This window comes from Delphinapterus leucas, chromosome 2, assembly GCF_059928025.1.
Source record: "Delphinapterus leucas isolate spDelLeu-1000000601 "Yukka" chromosome 2, BTC_Dleu_Yukka2, whole genome shotgun sequence".
Lineage (NCBI taxonomy): Eukaryota > Metazoa > Chordata > Mammalia > Artiodactyla > Monodontidae > Delphinapterus > Delphinapterus leucas.
Genome location: NC_143130.1, coordinates 93,688,853 through 93,711,454, shown reverse-complemented (window position 1 = coordinate 93,711,454; position 22,602 = coordinate 93,688,853). Strand labels below are relative to the sequence as shown.

Genomic DNA, 22,602 nt, shown 5'->3' with positions numbered 1-22,602 from the left:
TCATGCATCAGGGACCCATCTATTATGCTCTCCTAAAACGTACTTATCTCCATTATATTGATACAAATGATCCTCCTACTTTGAGAAGGTTTCATCTCAGTCCCCATTTTTATACTCCTGGATCATAGTTTTTTGTTTTTTGGTTTTTTTTGCGGTACGCGGGCGTCTCACTGTTGTGGCCTCTCCCGCTGTGGAGCACAGGCTCCGGACGCGCAGGCTCAGAGGCCATGGCTCACAGGCCTAGCTGCTCCGCGGCATGTGGGATCTTCCCGGACCGGGGCACGAACCCGTGTCCCCTGCATCAGCAGGTGGACTCTCAACCACTGGGCCACCAGGGAAGCCCAGGATCATAGCTTTTCATCTTTAGCATTTAGGAAAAGGTAAGAATACAGAGAGCTGGTAATGGAATATGCTGGGAACAGTGGATCCTGGCATTGGAAAGTCTAAGGTGGGCAAGGTCACTTCAGGAATTCTGGCAGAAAATTCTGCAGGAAGTAGAGTCCAAACTCCTGGAATCTGGGAAGTCAATGGTGACAGCAAGGTCTTCCACACAGTTAAGTCAGACAAGCCCCACAGGGTCCCTGAGGCTCCAGAAATTCAGTTCTGGTAAAGATGTGACCTGTGAGATGAAACACCAGACTTTCTTTCAGGCCAGCCTCTCCTTGCTGATTCCAGAGCAGAAACAGGCTCTATCCATGGCTGGTGCTCAGATGAGACAGAAAAGGGTGAGTGGAGTGGGTAGGGAAGTACCACCCCTAGACCTGGGCAATGAAGGGCTTTTCCTTTGGCTTATGCTTTAAGGCTCCCACTCTGACCCTTCTCCAACTACGTTCCTCTTTACAAGATACGGAGTCCATGAGACCACAGAGCCCATGCTCTCTCCTACTTTAAATTACATGACATGTATCCAGGACTCTAAAATTCTCTGTCCAAAAGATTCTGAGTTCACCGTTAGAACTTCCATAGCTCCCATAGGCAACTGTGTGCCTAAAGGGCAGTTGTGTGTAGGGGTGTGTGTACATGTATGGAGCTTGGTTGTGTGGGCTAGGTTTTCCACACACATGCTTATGAGGTATGGGACAGGGTGAGGGGGTTGGGAGGGGAAGAAGAATGGGCCAGGGACTTCTAGTTGTACTTTGCCTTGACCCACAAGTGCTAGTGGAAACCCAGATATGAGCAGTCCATGGGCAGAGCTTCTATCTTACCCACTTCTATGCCCCAGCAAGTACGGTCATTAGAACAGAGTTGGAATTATTCAATGTTTACTTCATCAGACTCTTAGGTATTGAGCTCAGAGCCACTTCTGGTGGCTAGTTTTTGATAATAGTAGCTATAATACAGCATTCTTCAATGCAGGATACTGTCAATATAAAAATTCTTGCTCTGGAGTCAGATATAGCTTCAATCTTTTAAAATTGAGGTAAAACTTATGTAACATAAAATTAACCATTTTATTATTTTTTAACCATTTTAAAGTATACAATTCAGTGACATTTAGGTCATTCACAATACTGTGCAACCACCACCTCTATCTAGTTCCAAAATATTTTCATCGCCCTCCCAAAGAAACCCCATACCATTAAGAAGTCACTTCCCACTTCTCCGTCCCCCAGCTTCTGGCAACAACTAATATGCTTTCTGTCTCTATGGATTTACCTATTCTGGATATTTCATATAAATGGAATCATATAATATGTGACTTTTTATGTCTGGCTTCTTTCATTTAGCATAATGTTGTTGTAGCAGATATCAGTGCTTCATTCCTTTCTATGGCTGAATAACCTTTCATTTTATGGATATGCCACATTTTATCCATTCATTAACTGATGGAATTTGGGTTGTTTCCATCTGTGGCTACTGCAAATAGTGCTGCTATTAATATTTGCATACAAGTTTTTGTTTGAATATCTGTTTTCAACTCTTTTGGGTATATACCTAGGAGGAGAGTTGTTGGATTATATGGTAATTCTCTGGTTAACTTTCAGAGGAACTGACAAGCTGTTTTCCACAGCAGCTGCACCATCTTACACTTTCAACAGCAATATACAAGGGTTCCAATTTCTCCATATCCCCACCAATATTTGTTATTTTCCATGAAAAAATATAACAATCTTAGTGGGTATGAAGTGGGATATCACTGTAGTTCTTATTTGCATTTTCCTAATGATGTTGAGCATCTTTTCATGTGCTTGTTGGCCATCTGTCTATCTTCTTTGAGAAATGTCTGTTCAAGTCCTTTGCTAATCTGTAAATTGAGCATCTTTTTGCTGTTGATTTGTAAGAGTTCTTTATATATTCTGGATTCTAGACCCTTAGGTATATATATTTGCAAATATTGCCCCCCACTCCCACTATTCTGTGAATTGCCTTTTCACTATCTTGCGAAAAGAAAACTAAAATCAGTTTCTTTTTTTGTGATGTCTTTATCTGGTGTTAATATCAGGATAATGCTACCCTCATAGAAAGAGTTAGGAAATGTTCCCTTCTATTCTATTTTCTGGAAGAGTCTGGAAAGGAGTGATGTTAATTCTTCTTTAAATGTTTGGTAGAATTCACCAGTGAAGTTATCTGGTCCTGGGCTTTTCTTTGTTGGGAGGTTTTAAATGATTGATTCAATCTCTTGTTATAGCTCTGTTCAGATTTTCAATTTTTCCTTGGGTCAGTTTTGGTAATTTCTGTGTTTTTCTATTTTATCTAGGTTATCCAATTTATTGGCATACAGCTTTTCATAGTATTCTCTTATAATTCTTTTCTATTTCTGTACAGTCTGTGGTAATGTCCCTACTTTCATTTCTTTTTTATTTTATTTATTTTATTTTTGGCTGTGTTGGGTCTTCGTTGCTGTGCATGGGCTTTCTCTAGTTGTGGCGAGCGGGGGCTACTCTTCGTTGCGGTGCGCGGGCTTCTCATTGTGGTGGCTTCTCTTGTTGCAGAGCACAGGCTCTAGGCGCGCAGGCTTTAGTAGTTGTGGCTCATGGGCTCTAGAGCACAGGCTCAGTAGTTGTGGCACACAGGCTTAGTTGCTCCGTGGCATGTGGGATCTTCCCGGACCAGGGCTTGAACCCGTGTCCTCTGCATTGGCAGGTGGATTCTTAACCACTGCACCACCATGGAAGTCCCCCTACTTTCATTTCTGATTTAGGTAATTTCAGTCTGTCCTCTCCTCTCCTCTCTTTCTCTCCTCTCCCCTCCTCTGCCCCCTTTCATCTCTCTCTCTCCACCTCCCCCCCTCCATCCCTCCCTCTCTCTCTCTGTCTCTGTCATCAGTCCTGTTAAAGGTTTATCAATTTTGTGGATGTTTTTCAAAGACTGAACTTTTGGTTTCATTACTTTTCTCTATTGTTTTTCTATTCTTTTTCATTTATCTCCACTCTAATCTTTATGTCCTCTTTTGCTAGCTTTGTGTTTAGTTTGCTTTTCTAAATTCTTTAAGGAGGAAAGTTAGGTTGATTTGTGATCTTCCTTCTTTTTTTAATGTAGATGTTTATCAGTAAAAATTTCTCTGTTAACACTGCTTTCACCACATTCCATAAGATTTTGTATTTTGTGTTTTTGTTTTCATTCATCTCTAAGTATTTTCTAATTTCACTTGTAATTTCTTCTTTGACTCATTGTTTAATAGTTGTTCCTTATTTCCACATTTGTTAAATTCCAGGTTTCCTTCTCTTATTAATTTATAATATCATTTCATTGTAGTCAGAGAAGATAGTTTGTATGATTTTAATCTTCTATGACTTATTTTGTGTCCTAACATATGGTCTATGCTGGAGAATGTTCTCTGTGCACTTGGTAAAAATATGTGTTCTGCTATTGTTGGGTAGAATGTTCTATATATGTCTGTTGGGTCTAGTTGGTTTATAGTGTTGCTCAAGTCCTCTATTTCCTTACTGATAGATACTCTGTCTAGTTGTTCTATTCATTATTGAAAGCTTAGTATTGGAGCCTACAACTATGAATGTAGAACTACCTATTTCTAACTTCAATTCTGTCAGTTTTTGCTTCACATACTTTGGTGCTCTATTGTTAAGTGTGTATATGTTTATAATTGTTATCTCTTCTTGATAGATTGACCCTTTTATCAATATATAATGTCCTTATTTTCTCTTGTAACAATTTTTGTCTTAAGTCAATTTTTGTTTAATATTGGTGTAGCCACTCCATCTCTCTTTTGGTAATTATTTGTACGAAATATCTTTCCCATCCTTTCACTTTTAACCTATTTATTCTGGGCTTCCTTGGTGGAGCAGTGGTTAAGAATCCTCCTGCCAATGCAGGGGACATGGGTTTGAACCCTGGTCTGGGAAGATCCCACATGCCGCAGATCAACAAAGCCCGTGCGACACAACTACTGAGCCTGCACTCTAGAACCTGTGAGCTACAACTACTGAAGCCCACGCGCCTAGAGCCTGTGCCCCACAACAAGAGAAACCACCGCAATGAGAAACCCACGTACCGCAACGAAGAGTAGCCCTTGCTCACCGCAACTAGAGAAAGGCACACACAGCAACAGAGAACCAAAAGCAGCCATAAATAAATAAATAAAGAAAGAACTATTAAAAAAAGTGAATCTCCTGTAGACAGCATATAGTTAGATCATGTTCTTTTTATCCATTTTCTCAATCTCTGCCTTTGAATCACAGGTTAATCCATTTTCATGTAAAGTAATTACTGATAAGGAAAGACTCACTTATGCCATTTTTCTATTTATTTTCTACATGTAATATCTTTTTTGTTTCTAAATTCTGTTACTGCATTCAAATAAATTTGTTCTTAGTGTCCCATTTTGATTCCCTTTCCTTTTCTTTTTCTATATATTGTTTTTATATATTGTCTAGTATTTTTCTTTATTGGTTACTCAGGGGATTAAAATTAGTATTTGAATTTTCTAACAAGCAAGCTACAAATTCAATTCACATTAATCAAGTGTGAATTAATACCAACTTAGTTTCAATAATACACAAAAACTCTGTTACTTCCCAGCTCCACTTCTCCCTTTATGTTGTCATTGTCACCAATTACATCTTTATACATTGTATGCCCATTAATGTATGCTTATAATTATTGTTTTATGAATTTAAAAAATGATAAAGCAGTTAAAAACCAGAAACTGCATGGGCTTCCCTGGTGGTGCAGTGGTTTTGAGTCCATCTGCTGATGCAGGGGACACGGGTTCGTGCCCTGGTCTGGGAAGATCCCACATGCCGCGGAGCACCTGGGCCCGTAAGCCATGGCCGCTGAGCCTGCACGTCCGGAGCCTGTGCTCCGCAACAGGAGAGGCCACAGCAGTGAGAGGCCCACGGTAGACATATATACATGTAGGGGTTTAAAAACCAGAAACTGCAACAATTTTGTCTTTTATATTTACCTATGTTTACCTTTACCATTGTTCTTTATTTCTTCATGTCTTCAAGTTACTTTCTAGTGTCCTTTCATTTTAGCCTGAAGGACTCCCTTTAACGTTTCTTGTAGAGCAGGTCTACTAGTGATTACCTCCATCAGTTTTTATCTCCTCTTTCATTTTTGAAGGTTAGTTTTGATGAATATAGAATTCTTAGTTAACATTTTTTTCCCTACATTTTAAATATATCATCCCACTGTCTTCTGGCTTCCATGTTTTTGAAGGAGAAATCAGCAGTAAATCTTATTGAGGCTCTCTTGTACATGATGAACTGCTTTTTTTTTTTTTTTCTGCTTTCATGATTCTCTTTGTCTTTGTCATTTGACAGTTTGACTATACTGTGTCTTGGCATGACCTCTTTGAATTTATCCTGCTTGGAGTTTGTTGAGTTCCTTGGATGTTTATAGATTCATGTCTTTCATCATATTTGGGAACTTTTCAGCCATTATTTCTTCAAATATGGTTTCTGCACATTTCTCCCTCTCCTCTCTTTCTGGGACTTCCATTATGCATATGTTAGTATGCCTGATAGTGTCCCAAAGGTCTCTTAGGCTCTGTTCATTTTGGTCATTCTTTTCTCTTTCTGCTCTTCAGTGAATTTTTAATTTCAGTTATTGTACTTTTCATTTCCAAATTTTCTATTTGGTTCCTTTTCATTATTTCTATCTCTTTATTGATAGTCTCTATGTGATGAGACATTGTTCTCCTGGCTTCCTGTAGTTCTTTGTCCATGGTTCCTTTAGCTGTTTAACCATATTTAAGATAGTTGATTTAAAGTCTTTGTCTAGTAAGTCCAAATCCTGGGTTTCCTTAGGGAAATTTTCTATCAATTTTTCTTCCCCTGTGAATGGGTCATACTTTCTTGTTTTTTTGCATGGCTTTTTTGTTTAAAACTGGATATTTTGAATATTATAATGCGGCAACTCTGGAAATGAAATTCTCCCTGTTTTTCTTTTTCCTGCTTATTTTGGGTTGCTGTTTTTCACTTAGTGACTTTTCTAAACTATTTTTTTACAGTTTGCTATCTCTGTCACGTGTGGCCACTGAAACTTATGTTCCATTAACTTAGTGGTCAGCTAGTGTTCTGACAAAATTTGGCTCAAATGCTTGGAGCCAAGAAGAGAAAAAAATAAAATAAAATTTAATCTTCCAGTCTTTACCAATTGGCTCTGTGTTGGGCACTCCTTCAACATTTAGCCAGGCCACTTACAACTCTGTCTTAGCCTTTACTTCTCACTCATGTGGAGCCTGACGGTCAGCCAGAGGTGAAAGCTTAGTGTCTTCTCAGGCATTTTCTGTACACATATCCAGACCTGGGCATGCACTTGGGCTTCTTGACTCCCCAGTATACACTGGAGCTTTTAAAAGCTCTTATGCCCCACACGTCTTATTTTCTAATTTCCTTCCAAGGCTTTTTGGGCTTGTCCTATTATCCCTTCCCACAGGCTGCTGTATCCAATCCTTTTGCCTTTAAGTACATTCAGCAAAAGCCTCCCAGGAGCTGCCCCAGCCCTGGGAACTCTCTGGGTTGGACAAAACAAAGGCAAGCCCTTGTTCTGACCCTTGAGGGAGCCACCAAAGTGGAAAATACTACCACAATTCTTTGAGAATAAAGTACATATTTCCTCTGGCACTAGCAAACTGCACCAAGAGTGCAACTGCCATCTTCATGGCTGCCACCAATTTGGAGAGTGAGGGATGGTAAGTGAATGAAAACACTACAGTACATTCTTACTACAATGTGGCAGCTTCTTTCTTCCTTTAGTTTTCCCCTAGTTGTTATATATATATATATATTTTTTACTAGGTCCTGGAGTTCTGCAAAGGTTGATTCTGACAGTTTTTGCAAGTTTATTAGTTGTTTTTTTGGAGTTCTCCCTTGACTTCCTCCTCTGCCATATTTAGTGAAGTCAGTACTGAACTGAAAATTTTAATCTACTGCATTTTGTACTTAAATTTAAAACTCAGAGCTTAAGCATATTTAGTACAAGTGAGGAAATAAAATGAATCAGGCAGCTGCTAAAGGCCCAGTTCAATGTTCTTCTGTAGAAAAGTGTGCAATGGTTACTATTAATCAATAGGAAGGGTTGGGCTTCCCTGGTGGCACCGTGGTTGAGAGTCTGCCTGCCGATGCAGGGGATGTGGGTTCGTGCCCCGGTCCGGGAAGATCCCACGTGCCGCAGAGCAGCTGGGCCCATGAGCCATGGCCGCTGAGCCTGCGCGTCTGGAGCCTGTGCTCCGCAACGGGAGAGACCACAACAGTGAGAGGCCTGTGTACCACAAAAAAAAAAAAAAAAAAAAAAAAAAAAAGAGGAAGGGTTGGGATCCTTTTTCAGTTTAATGCTTTGCCTGACCTATCAAAGCTACTCTTGTTTTATTGACTCATGTTCTTAAAGTCTATCTGAAGCCTCTGCTGGCTCTGCAAATTGAAATCCCCAAAGTGTTCAGAACTACAAAGAAGGTATTTTCTTCCTGAGTTCTCTTCTCAAAATGAGGGGTGGGAAGTACTAAGTAATGATAGTGCCTGCTTGGTCCACTGAGTTTTGACTTGGACACCTGAGTCTAGGTAGAGTGAGAGCATATTTGTTGGCTCCAGAGATCAGCTTGAGGGTAAAAAAGACTGGCTTATTTAAATCACTCAGAATCTGGGTCCTAATTGGCCAGAAAAGAATCTTTCCTGCCCTTCTCTCTTCTTCCCCTTTTACTTTTTCTGTGTGTTTTTTTCCCCACAACTTGCCCTTGATTTGTGGCCCTTAGCCTTATACAAAGACAGAGAGGTGGTCATGTAAGTGGTATAGTTAGAGTATAGCCAGGAATGCAGCATCTAAAAGAGTACTAAAGTGGGATTTCCCTGGCAGTCTAGTGGTTAAGACTCCACACTGCCACTGCAGGGGGAGTGGGTTCGATCCCTGGTCGGGGAACTGAGATTCTTCTACATGCTGCGTGGGATGGCCAAAAAAAATTTTTTTTTCTATTATTGTACCTTTATTTTATTTTTTTCTTTTTCTTTTTTTAACATCTTTATTGGAGTATAATTGCTTTACAATGTTGGGTTATTTTCTGCTGTATAACAAAGTGAATCAGCTATATGTATACATATATCCCCATATCCCGTCCCTCTTGCGTCTCCCTCCCACCCTCCCTATCCCACCCCTCTAGGTGGTCACAAAGCACCGAGCTGATCTCCCTGTGCTATGCAGCTGCTTCCCACTAGCTATCTATTTTACATTTGGTAGTGTATATATGTCCATGCCACACCCTCACTTCTTCCCAGCTTACCCTTCCCCCTCCCCGTGTCCTCAAGTCCATTCTCTACTTCTGCGTCTTCATTCCTGCCCTGCTCCTAGGTTCATCAGAACCATCTTTTTTCCTTTTTTTTAGATTCCATATATATGTGTTAGCATACGGTATTTGTTTTTCTCTTTCTGACTTACTTCACTCTGTATGACAGACTCTAGGTCCATCCACCTCACCACAAATAACTCAATTTTGTTTCTTTTTATGGCTGAGTAATATTCCATTGTATATAGGTGCCACATCTTCTTTATCCATTCACCTGTAGATGGACACTTAGGTTGCTTCCATGTCCCGGCTATTGTAAATAGAGCTGCAGTGAACATTGTGGTACATGTCTCTTTTTGAATTATGGTTTTCTCAGGGTATATGCCCAGGAGTGGGATTGCTGGGTCATGTGGTAGTTCTATTTTTAGTTTTTTAAGGAACCTCCATACTGTTCTCCATAGCGGCTGTATCAATTTACATTCCCACCAACAGTGCAAGAGGGTTCCCTTTTCTCCACACCCTCTCCAGCATTTATTGTTTGGTTTTTTTAACATCTTTATTGGGGTATAATTGCTTTACAATGGTGTGTTAGTTTCTGCTTTATAACAAAGTGAATCAGTTATACATATACATATGTTCCCATTTCTCTTCCCTCTTGAGTCTCCCTCCCTCCCACCCTCCCTATCCCACCCCTCCAGGCGGTCACAAAGCACCGAGCCGATATCCCTGTGCCATGCGGCTGCTTCCCACTAGCTATCTACCTTACGTTTGTTAGTGTATATATGTCCATGCCTCACTCTCACCCTGTCACAGCTCACCCTTCCCTCTCCCCATATCCTCAAGTCTGTTCTCCAGTAGGTCTGTGTCTTTATTCCTGTCTTACCCCTAGGTTCTTCATGACATTTTTTTTTCTTAAATTCCATATATATGTGTTAGCATATGGTATTTGTCTTTCTCTTTCTGACTTACTTCACTCTGTATGACAGACTCTAGGTCTATCCACCTCATTACAAATGGCTCAATTTCGTTTCTTTTTATGGCTGAGTAATATTCCATTGTATATATGTGCCACATCTTCTTTATCCATTCATCCGATAATGGACACTTAGGTTGTTTCCATCTCCGGGCTATTGTAAATAGAGCTGCAGTGAACATTTTGGTACATGACTCTTTTTGAATTTTGGTTTTCTCAGGGTATACGCCCAGTAGTGGGATTGCTGGGTCGTACGGTAGTTCTATTTGTAGTTTTTTAAGGAACCTCCATACTGTTCTCCACAGTGGCTGAACCAATTCACATTCTCACCAGCAGTGCAAGAGTGTTCCCTTTTCTCCACACCCTCTCCAGCATTTATTGTTTCTAGATTTTTTGATGATGGCCATTCTGACTGGTGTGAGATGATGTCTCATTGTAGTTTTGATTTGCATTTCTCTAATGATTAATGATGTTGAGCATTATTTCATGTGTTTGTTGGCATTCTGTATATCTTCTTTGGAGAAATGTCTATTTAGGTCTTCTGCCCATTTTTGGATTGGGTTGTTTGTTTTTTTGTTATTGAGCTGCATGAGCTGCTTGTAAATTTTGGAGATTAATCCTTTGTCAGTTGCTTCATTTGCAAATATTTTCTCCCATTCTGAGGGTTGTCTTTTGGTCTTGTTTATGGTTTCCTTTGCTGTGCAAAAGCTTTGAAGTTTCATTAGGTCCCATTTGTTTATTTTTATTTCCATTTCTCTAGGAGGTGGGTCAAAAAGGATCTTGCTGTGATTTATGTCATAGAGTGTTCTGCCTATGTTTTCCTCTAAGAGTTTGATAGTTTCTGGCCTCACATTTAGGTCTTTAATCCATTTTGAGCTTATTTTTGTGTATGGTGTTAGGGAGTGATCTAATCTCATACTTTTACATGTACCTGTCCAGTTCTCCACTGTACATTCCTGCCACCTTTATCAAAGATAAGGTGTCCATATGTGCATGGGTTTATCTCTGGGCTTTCTATCCTGTTCCATTGATCTATCTTTCTGTTTTTGTGCCAGTACCATACTGTCCTGATTACTGTAGCTTTGTAGTATAGTCTGAAGTCAGGGAGCCTGATTCCTCCAGCTCCGTTTTTCGTTCTCAAGATTGCTTTGGCTATTCGGGGTCTTTTGTGTTTCCATACAAATTGTGAAATTTTTTGTTCTAGTTCTGTGAAAAATGCCAGTGGTAGTTTGATAGGGATTGCATTGAATCTGTAGATTGCTTTGGGTAGTAGAGTCATTTTCACAATGTTGATTCTTCCAATCCAAGAACATGGTATATCTCTCCATCTATTTGTGTCATCTTTAATTTCTTTCATCAGTGTCTTATAATTTTATGCATATAGGTCTTTTGTCTCCTTAAAAAATAAAAATAAGAGTACTAAAGCTTGAAATTCTGTGATTTAAAATGTATTACTTTGAAGTACCAGTTCAAGATGGCAGGCTGCACATACTGTCCACCTTCTCAAAAATCCCATACAAATTTCATGAAGTATATATATAACAAAGAATAAATCCACAACTGTGCTAGAACATAGTGAATTGCTAGGAGTGGACCAAGAACACTGGGGAATGTTTGCATGATATAAAGAAAATGGGATTTAGTGGTATAGAAACCAAACTGATAAAAAATCTGCAGCACAGCTCTAGAGAAGGAGAGACTGTTGAAGTGTTAGATCCTGACAAAACACTTTATTAACTTTAAGTTCAAAGTCAGCTGTGCTTACAGTAGAATAAGGCTAAAGAAAGTTCAATTGAGTATTAATTGAGAGGTTGGCAGAGATGGACCAGTTCTTGGCTCTGTGTAAACCAGCTTTGTGTTAGCGCCAGGTACAGCTGGCAAGAGCCTCTCCCTGAACAATGCAGGAATATGCTCTCAGTGTAGGAGCGAAAGCTGGAGAGAGAACAGGACAGTGTTCCTGGTAACTTCAAATTCTTACAACAGACATGGGACCTTCACACACTGAAGGGATGTTTATCTGTTGGCACATTCCATCTGATTCATTTAAATCTACCATTGCACTAACTTCTTATATGCCAAAGAGACCCACAGAACTGCAATGTAAATAGCTCTAGGCTTTCATTTATAAAATGGATATTTAAGAATCATCAGAAATTTTGAGTAATACCCACAATATGAAAGAGAAATCTCAAGCTCACCAGCAGAACAAATAACCAGAACAAAGAAACAAGAGTTACTACCGGAAACAAAAGAGAACTAAAAAGAATTTTAATCTACATCTCAATAGAGATTAAAGAGAACAACTTCATCCTGGAATATTTGAGAAAGGAATAACTAAACAACAAGAAAGCAGTCTTGGAAGTTAAAAACATGATTGCCTTCTAGCCAAAAATAGCTCTGAGAAAGGATTGAATATCAGAATGAATGCAGCCAAAACTGAATTAGTGGATTAGAATATCAAATTTAAGAATGCTTCTAGAATGTAAAGGGGCGGCGGAGGGAAAGAGAGCAAGACGCTTTAAAGAAAAATTATGAGACAAAGATGTTAGATGTAGTAGATTTAATGTCCATCTAATATGAAGTCTAAAAGAAGAAAACAGAAGATAAAAAGGAAGAAATAACCAATAAAGTTAAATAAAAATTATCTGAGCTAAATATTGTTTAGGCTAAAAAGATCACTTAATACTGAGAAATATTGAAAAGAGAAATAAACTTAGGGCCATCCTGCTAAAAATTTGTGAATTTCCAAATAAAGAGAAAATCCTACAAGTTTCTAGAGGGAAATAAACTCATTCCTAAAGGAAGTGAGAATCAAATTGGCACTGGATTTCTCATCCGTAACACTAAATGCAAATAATGGAAAATGTCTATAAAGTACTGAGAGGGAAAGGTTTGGAACTGAAAGTTCTAAACCTACACAAGCTATCATTGAAATGCTAGGACAAAATAGGGTTACTACTACTGGAAGTGAAATTATTCCAATGGAATATACTCCCTATTCAGACTTTCTTTAAAAATTACTTGAAGATATACATTTTAAGTTCCATTTCTGGCAAAACTGTGAACCACTTATCCTGGAAAACCTACCACTACAGAACATCTAGAAATGCCAGTTAAGCTGTAACAAGCATCCTCTGTAATGCATACTTGAGTGTAAAAGAAAGTAAAGAGAAACTCCAAAGAATATAGATTAGAAAGCAGTGAGATGGGCTAGAGTTACTGAGAGCGGTATCTGCACTGAGACCTTTTGTGTATCTCAGGAAAACCCAGATTTAACAATCTTTAGACCCATATCAAGTATGTAGTTGGACCTGAGAACCTTGAATAAAGGTAAAACATTTGAAGAGCTACATCCTCAGTGAAGGAGTAACAAAGAGAAAAAAAAAAAAAACTTAACTATCTTGATCTGGGGTCTGAGTGATAAACAAGAGTGTCCCTAGAGAATTTTTAACCACAAGCTTGCCCTCATACAGGGTTAGGCTTAAAATTTACAATCCCTTTATGATCTAGAGATTTGAAACCAATAATACTAACATAAAATAGTGGAGGTTGGTAGTAATCTGGATCTCCAAGCAGAAATAAACACAGATATTCTCTGTAGGGACTCACCTTTAATCTAGGCAAAGTATAAAATAGAAGAGATTTATAAACCAAATTACACTAAAATTAAGAACTTCTGTTCATGGGAAGACACTATAATAGGGGTGAAAAGACAAGCCATATATTGAGAGGTGGGAGAAGATATTTACAACACAACCAAAATAGAACTAGTATCTGGAATATATAGAGAACTACTCTGAATCAATAAGAGGACAAACAACTCATTAGAAAAAAATGAACAAAAGACTTAATGGACACTTCTTCTCTTAACAAAAGAGGATCCACAAATACATGAAAAAATGTTCAACTGCATTAGTAATCACAAAAATGCAAATTAAAGTTATATTAAGGTACCATTACATACCTGCTGGTTTGGCAAAAAATAGAAAATTTGACAATAATATGTGTTAGTGAGGATATGGAACAACCAAAATTTTCATCCTCTGCTAGTAGAGTGTAAATTGCTACATTTATTTTGGCAAACAGTTTGGTATTATCTAGTAAAGGTAAAGAGTTACATATCCCATGATCTAGCAATGCTATTTCTAGGTACAGATCCTTGAGAAATGCTTACACATGTTCACAAAGAGACACAAACAAGAATGTTATTAATAGCATTGAGCATTTTTTACAGATTGAAGGTCTGTGTCAACCCTGTGCTGTGCAAGTCTATCAGTGCCATTTTTCCAAAAGCATTTGCTCACTTTGTGTCTCTGTGTCACATTTTGATAATTCTTGTAATATTTCAAACTTTCAAGTTATTATATTAATTATCTGAGGTATTATATATTATTATATTTATTATTATATAATTATATATTATTATTCTATTTATTATCACAGATAATGTTATCTGTGATTAGGGATCTTTGATGTTACTATTGTAATTGTTCTGAGGCCCCACAGATCACACTCACATAAAACAGGGAACTTAATCGATAAAGGTTGTTTGTGTTCTGATTGCTACACAGATGGGTCATTCCTTTGTCCCTCTCCCTTTCCCTGGGCCTCCCTATTCCCTGAGACATAACAATATTGACATTTGGCTGACTAATAACCCTACAATGACCTCTAAGTGTTCAAGTGAAAGGAAGAATCACATGTCTCTCACCTCAAATCAAAAGCTACAAATGATTAAGCTTGGTGAGGAAGGCATGTCAAAAGCCAAGATAGGCCAAAAGCTAGGCCTCTTGTGCCAGTTAGCCAAGTTGTGAATGCAAAGGAAATGTTCTTGAAGGAAATTAAAAGTGCTACTCCAATAAGCATGTGAATAGTAAGAAAGTGAAACAGCCTTATTGCTGATAATGGAGAAAGCTTTAGTGCTCTGGATAGAAGATCAAACCAGCCACAACGTTCCCTTAAGTCAAAGCCTAATCTAGAGCAAGGCCCTAATTCTCTTCCTAAGAAGGCTTAGAGAGGTGAGGAAGCTGCAGAAGAAAAGTTTTGAATCTAGCCGAAGTTGATTCATGAGGTTTAAGGAACCATCTCCATAACATAAAATTCAAGGTGAAGTAGCAAGTGCTGATGTAGAAGATGCAGCAAGTTATCCACAAGATCTAGCTAAGATCATTGGTGAAGGTGACTACACTAAACAACAGATTCTCAATGTAGATAAGACAGCCTTATATTGGAAGAAGATGCCATCTAGAACTTTCATAGCTAGAGAGGAGTCGTCAATGGTTGGCTTCTAATCCTCAAAGGCCAGGCTGACTCTCTTGCTAAGGGCTAATGCAGCTGATAACTTGAAGCCAATGCTCAGTTACCATTCTGAAAATCCTAGGGCCCTTAAGATTTACATTAAATCTACTCTGCCTGTGCTCTATAAACAAAGCCTAGATGACAACACATCTGTTGACAACATGGTTTACTGAATATTTTAAGTCCACCATTGAGACCTACTGCTCAGAAAAAGATTCCTTTCAAAGTATCATTGACAATTCATCTGATCACTCAAGAACTCTGATCGAGATGTACAATGAGATTCATGCTGTTTTCATGCCTGCTAACACGACATCCATCCTGCAGCCCATGGATCAAGGAGTAATTTCAACTTTCAAGTCTTACCATATAAGAAATACATTTTGTAAGGCTATAGCTGCCTTAGATAGTGATTCCTCTGATGGATCTGGGCAAAGTAGATTGAAAGCCTTCTGGAAAGGATTCACCACTCTAGATGCCATTAAGAACATTCATGATTTGTGGGAAGAGGTCAAAATATTAACATACACAGGAGTTTGGAAGAAGTTGATTCCAACCTGCATGGATGACTTTGAGGGTTTCAAAACTTCAGTGGAGGAAGTACCTGCAGATGTGGTGGAAACAGCAAGAGAACTAGAATCTGAAGTGGAGCCTGAAGATGTGACTGAATTGCTGCAATCTCATGATTAAACTTTAATAGATGAAGAGTTGCTTGTTATGGATGAGGAAAAAAGTGGTTTCTTGAGATAAAACTTACTCCTGGTGAAGATGCTATAAAGAGTGTTGATATGACAACAAAGGATTTAGAATATTACATAAAATTAGTTGATAAAGCAGTGGCAAGGTTTGAGAGGATTGATTCCAATTTTGAAAGAAGTTCTACTGTGGGTAAAATGTTATCAAACAGCACTGCATGCTAAAGAGAAGTCATTCATGAAAGGAAGAGTCAATCAATGCAGAAAACTTCATTGTTGTCTTATTCCAAGAAACTGCCATAGCCACCCCAGCCTTCAGCAACCACCACCCTGATCAGCTGTCAACATCAAGGCAAGACTCTCCACTAGCAAAAAGATTACCACTCGCTGAAGGCTCAGATGATGGTTAGCACATTTTAGCAATATAGTATTTTTAATTAAGGTATGTACACTTTTTAGACATTATGTTATTGCACATGTAATAGACTACAGTAATAACTTTTATATGCACTGGAAAACCAAAAATTTTGTGTTACTCACTTTACTGTGATATTCACTTTATTGTGGTGGTATGGAACCCAACCTGCAACATCTCCAAGGTATGTCTGTATATAACATTTTTTCACCAAAGAACATGAGCAGGAATGTTCTTAGCAACACTATTTATAATAGCTCCACACTGGTAATTACCTAAAAGTCCATCAACAGTAGAACGGAGAAATAAATTATGGTATATTTACACAATGGATACTATACAGCAACGAGGTTGAATGGACCACAATTATATAGAACAATATGAATAAATCTCACAAATATAATGTTGACCAAAGAATCCAACAACAAAAGAGTATATATTGCATGGCTGCATTTATATAAAATTCAAAAACAGGCAAAACTAATGTATAGTGTTGGAAGTCAGGATGGGGGTCAACCTTGATGAGGGATAGTGACTTGAAGCAGGCATATGGGGAGCTTCTGGGATGCTGAAAATGTTTCTTGATTGGGGTGATGATTACACAGATGTGTCCATTTTGTGAAAAGTTATTGAGCTGTACACTTATGATTCTGCATTTTTCTGTATAAATGTTATTTCCGTAATGTGTTTTTTAAAAAGGATGGGTGGTACTTCCCTGGTGGTGCAGTGGTTGAGAGTCCGCCTGCTGATGCAGGGGACACGGGTTCGTGCCCTGGTCCGGGAGGATCCCACGTGCCGCGGAGCGGCTGGGCCTGTGGGCCATGGCCGCTGGGCCTGCGCGTCCGGAGCCTGTGCTCTGCGATAGGAGAGGCCACAGCAGTGGGAGGCCCGCATACCGCAAAAAACAAAAACAAAAACAAATAAAAAGGATGGGTGGAGGGCCTGGATGATATTATAGTTGGTGATATTATGCCATTGACTGAGGAATCTGACTGATCTTCCAATTCTTTGCATATGACTTCCAGAAAACAAAACAAAACAAAAAGGTAATAACTAGTAGAACAGAAGCTGGAAGTAAACCTTTCAACTGATACATAGAGAAAGTGGGTGGAAGAAGCGATGTACAACGAAATACATTTCTTTGATTGAGTACTCTTTCTTCTTCTGCCTTGGTTCTCTATTAAAGTTTAATAATGTTGGGAGTAGTAATAAACTATGATGTTAGATAACAATGAATTTATTGATCACTTTCAAAGAAGAGATTATGGTGCTTTTACTCTGACTGCATCAATTCTCAGCTCCTTTAGGAATAGAGCCCACTATCCTGGAATGCTGAAATGGGCAATGAGAAAGAGAAACTCATTTTAGCTGTTATTTTCCAAAGGTATCTTCCAACACCTCTGTCAACATTGACCCAGACAACTACGTTGAAGTGAATGATTTCATCACCCAGGTACCCTCTAAAGTGCAGATACAAGATATTACTATGGAGTTACACTGCCCACTGTGTAATGATTGGTTTCGTGATCCACTGATGCTAAGCTGTGGCCACAACTTCTGTCAGTCTTGTATCCAAAACTTTTGGAAGCAGCAAGCACAAGAAACATTCTGTCCTGAGTGTAAGATGCTATGTCAATACAGCAACTGTACATTTAACCTTGTACTGGAGAAGCTGGTAGAGAAGATTAAGAAGCTACCCCTATTCAAGGGCCATCCACAGTGCCCAGAGCATGGAGAGAACCTGAAACTGTTCAGTAAGCCAGACGGGAAACTGATATGCTTCCAATGCAAAGATGTTCGATTGTCTGTGGGGCAGTCTAAAGAATTCCTGCAGATCTCTGATGCTGTCCGTTTCTTCACGGTGGGTGAGCCCTGGGTTTTGAGCAATCCTGAGCAATTCCTTAGGAAGGCTGGGAAAAATCTTTTGCTGGACTTCTTCTCTCTTCCAATACCACCCCTTTATCCAGATGATTACTAGAAAGCTCAGAGTGCTCAGAAAATACAATATATCTTGCAAAGTTCTTTTTCTATAGTTGCCAATTATAGGAAAGCAGTGAAGGAGCTCTGGTCTACTCCCTCAGTCAATCAAATATTTACCCAAACCCTGCCACGACAGCATTCTACTAGACACTGTACAGAATATGGACATATAAGATATTGCTTTTGTTATAAAAGTCTTGAAATTTAGTCAAGTTTAAAATGAATAAAACAACCAAAGCAATATAAGATAGTCTACTGTTGTGAGCTAGATTTTTGTCACATTTGTAATTCACAAATGCTTAGAATTTCAGAGGAGATCAGAGAAGACTGAAATAGTCAGGGGAGGCATGGTGAAAGAAAGCTTGAACTGGAAAATTATTTGAATTTGGACGGGCAGAAGGAAGAAATGAGAGTTCTAAGTGAGAACAGTGCAAGTAAAGGTATAGGGAGTGAGAACAGTGTAGCTAGAGGAGAAAATATATAGAGCTCTGTTATCTTCTTCAAACCCCTGAAGTTAGCTAATGAGAGGATAAAACTAAGTTTTTCTGCTGCTTGTAATTTTCTTCACAATTTTTGGAAGAGACAGGAATTACGATACAGGCTAAAGGAGACTTTTGTAACAAGAGCTTGCTTTTTTTTCCCCTGACACCCTGGGGCTTTGGGGGAGATGTCCCTTATGGCCCTTTATCTCTCAATTACCTTGTGTTAATTCTACACGGTATTCCCAGGAGGAGCTTACTATCCATCAGGGTCAACTGCAGGCAACCCTGAAGGAACTTCAGTCCCTGAGGAACATGCAGAAAGATGCTATTGCTGCTCACAAGGTGAGGAGCAGGGTAGAGGGGTTATGAGATACAACCGGAATATACCCTCCTTGTAACTTCAGCTATGTGAGTGGAAAGGTACCTTTACATACCAGGCACCTTTGAACCCAGGTCTCTCAGATTGCTGGCTTTTCTCATCTGATTTGATTTTTTCTAGCTTCCCTAAAACTAAATAAAACTATTGCTTATACTTTCAACTTCACAGGAGGTTAATGGTTAGAGACTTGGCAAATCAGTTCCTAGGTTGGGGGAATAAACTGGGAGTTCTGTTTCTTCATTAATTATTCTGTAGAGGGGTGTCTTCTCTGGCATTTGGCATCTGGAAGAAATATGTACAATGAGGGAAAGAAGAAGGATAGATGGAAATGATGTCTCAAGAGAATCTTGTTCTTGTTGTAAGAGTTCCTAGTTCAGCTATTATAGTCAACATTCATTCATTCAACAAATATTTATTGAGTGGGTCAGGTATTATACTAGACACTATATTCCTACCATGGTGGGAGATAGATGTTAATTAAACAATCCCACCAATAACAATAAAACAACAACTGTGGTAACTACTATAAATGAAAATATAGGGTATATTAGAGCATATAAATGCAGAACCTAATCTAGACTGGGTGTTCTTTGAAGAAGCCACTTATTAAAAATTGAGAATTGAAAGGATAAGTGTTATCCTTAGCCAAGTGAACTGGGTCAGGTGAATATGAAGGAAATTGCCTGGAAAATGTTCTGTGAAGAGGAAAGAGCATACGGAAAAGTTCTGAGACAGGAAGTTAGTTGTTATGTTAAACAGAGAGAAGGCCAATTAAGCTGGATCATGGTAAGCAAGATGAGACTGAAAAGGCAGATATGGGGCCAATCATGTAGGCCCTTGTAGATAATGTTAGGAATTTTGAACTTCATCCTGGGAATAATGAGAAGTCATTAAAGGGTTTAAATAGGACATGGCTTCATCTCATTTTGAAAGCATCAGTCTGGTGGCTATGTGGAGTATGGATTGGAGAAAGACAATGACAAGGATAATGGTTAGCAGAGGACTGCGGCAGTGATCCCAGAGAATGATGATGGCTTGGACTAGAAAGGCAGTAGAGATCAAAAGAAATAAATAGCTTCAGCATATGCTTTGGAAATAAAAATTACCTGCATGTGGGGATTGATTAGATGTGAGAGGTGAGTGATGATATCAAACAGACAGCTGGATATAGGAATCTGGAGCTCAGAAGTTGCTCTAGGATGAAAATAAGAAGTCAGCATATAGATTGTATTTAAAGTTGTGAAAGGAGAGGCTATTACCTAGAAAGAGAGTGTAGAATGAGAAGGGAAAAGAGCCCCGGGAAGAATATCAAGTAATTTAATATTTAGAGTTTGGTTAGAGGAGACAGAACCAACAAATAAGACTGAGAGAGAGTGGTGAAATAGGTAAAAGGAAAAATGGAAAAGTCTGACCTAGAGGACAGTGAGAGTTAAGACTATTTTAAGAGTGCAATTATAATGACTGACCATAGAATGTAAGCTGGATAATAGGGGACACGAAGAGAGAGAAGTTGATGAATGGAAATGAAGGGGTCAATGAACAGGAAGTTTCAATGAGACCCGATAATTGTTGCAATAGGGGTACCTGAGTAACTGAGCATAAAAAGTAATTTTAGAGATGGTACAATTGCTGGGGATGAAAAAATCCTCAATGTGACTAAAAGAACGAGTAGACAAAGGTAAAAATCACTAGAAATGATGATGAGGAACTGAGAAGCCAGGATGTCAGATGGCATACCCATGAGGATGTTGAGGTCACCTAAGAAAAGAGATGCCAGTGTAGCAGTTATCAATTTCAGTGCTTCAGACATTGCCCATCTCTTGCTTTTTCTATATTGTCCTGGCAGCAGAAATGGCATCTCCCCTAGTTCTCATTTCTTAAAAAACGACAGTTCTTCCAGCCTCATATGGACCCAGTCTAACAGAATCACTTGGTAGATATTGGTTTGTACTTCTGGATAAAAGGGAATTATCATTCATTTAAAAATGTTTGATTAACCCCATGGTCTTATTTAATATGGCATTGGTTACCACCTCAGTACTGTAATAGGAACCTAGGATGACTTTTGACTATTTCGTGCTGAACTATTAAACTAGCTGGGAAAGACAGAGTAAGTCTCCCAAAGGGCTCCTTTTAGTACAGTTGAATGTTGATACTCAGCCATTTGCATGCATTTTTCTGTTATAGTGTTTCCCAAGTTGTATGAGTGTTAGTGGTGTGGGCCCCCAACCTCAAGTGTTAATCTCAATAATTACCATGGTGATGATCATGGAGTTTTCCAGGAAAACAAGCTACATCTGCAGCAACACATCTCCTTGGAGTTTCTAAAGCTGCATCAGTTCCTGCACAGCAAAGAAAAGGACGCTTTAAATGAGCTCCGAGAAGAGGGGAAAGCCTTGAATGAGGAGATGGAGCTGAATCTGAGCCACATTCAAGAACAGTGCCTCCTAGCCAGGGAGATGTTGGTGAGCATCCAGGCACGGATGGAACAGCAGAACTCCTTCGACTTTCTCAAAGTGAGACTCCATACCAACATGACTATGGGTACAATAGAGGGGGAAAGAGGGTTGGAAAGGGTGTAGAAGCAGATTTTCCCTCCAGGAGGGTAAAAAAACTGCTGTAGTGCTTTTAAGATTCCTTGGGAGAAAAGCAGGAGGCTGCTTTTACCTTATACTCAGTTGAAAGCTTTACTTTCACACTCCTAGAAAAGAAGATAATAAAATGCCATTAAAACCAGCATGTTTTAATATTTCTCCATAAAGAAATTTGAAGCTTTATTTCTCAAAAGTAAGAATGTTGCCAAAAAGTTGTATCTTTTACTGGCTCTCAGCAATCATAAATTGACCTGTTTGAAAAGCTGTTGGTCAATTTTTGCTTCCTCACGCTTCACCTCTAAAGTGGCATTGGTTACTACCTCAGTGATCAGAAGCTTGATTAGCCAGAGTAAGGAAAAGTGGCCTTGGGGTTGGAATACCTACTGTGTTTTTCTCCTGAGACTATGTGGCCGTGTAGGCAAAAATAGCTTAACCTTAATTTCTTTCTTGTTCCCTGTAAAAGGGAACTCTAGAAAATCAGAGCAAAGTAAGCCAGTTTATCCTGGGATAGATGAAGGATGAAGATCAGAAAAGGCATATGGAGGATGAGAGGAGCTGGTGGCAATGGGATGGGGACCATCTGCATAGGATCACAGTTTTGACCATCAAATTCTGGTGGTGGCCAGTATGACCAAAGAAATTTCTGGAGCTGATGAACAGGCATCTAACCTTTCTATTTCTCCTTTCCTCTCCTAGGACATCACACCTCTCTTGGATAGGTAAGTGTTTCCCTGTGGTATTAATACCCTTCCTTCAGTCCCTGGAGGATGTCTAAGAATAAATGATTTATGTCCCCTGCAGCTTGGAGCAAGGAATGAGGGTGCTGACACCCAGAGAGCTTATCTCCAGAAAGCTGAACCCAGGCCTGTTCAAAGGTCCCATCCAGTATATGATGTGGAGGGAAATGCAGTCCACTCTCTCTCCAGGTATCAGTGGGTAGTAGTTATTTGTTCCTGGGGCTCCCACTTTATGTTTCATCTGTGGGATGTCTTCTGTGGCCCTAAATAGTACGTTAGAGTCTGGACAGAGGGAGGGGTGAAGTTTAGCCAAAAGAAGGCTAGTTGGTACGACTGAATTTCTTCTCTTACCGTCATCTAAGAATTTAT

The 22,602-nt window shown here is 39.2% G+C and overlaps 1 protein-coding gene across 1 annotated transcript in view; it reads left to right on the top strand.

Annotated features, from left to right (window-relative positions):
* Window positions 1-409: 409 nt before the first annotated feature.
* Window positions 410-22,602, top strand: part of TRIM69 (tripartite motif containing 69) — a 32,692-nt gene continuing 10,499 nt past the window's right edge. Inside the window, exons 1-7 of the mRNA XM_089906247.1 lie at window positions 410-606; window positions 8,929-8,995; window positions 17,446-17,922; window positions 18,770-18,865; window positions 21,185-21,418; window positions 22,193-22,215; window positions 22,298-22,422. Of these exons, the coding sequence (XP_089762373.1) occupies window positions 410-606; window positions 8,929-8,995; window positions 17,446-17,922; window positions 18,770-18,865; window positions 21,185-21,418; window positions 22,193-22,215; window positions 22,298-22,422 (1,219 nt within the window). The remainder of the gene's footprint in view (window positions 607-8,928; window positions 8,996-17,445; window positions 17,923-18,769; window positions 18,866-21,184; window positions 21,419-22,192; window positions 22,216-22,297; window positions 22,423-22,602) is intronic.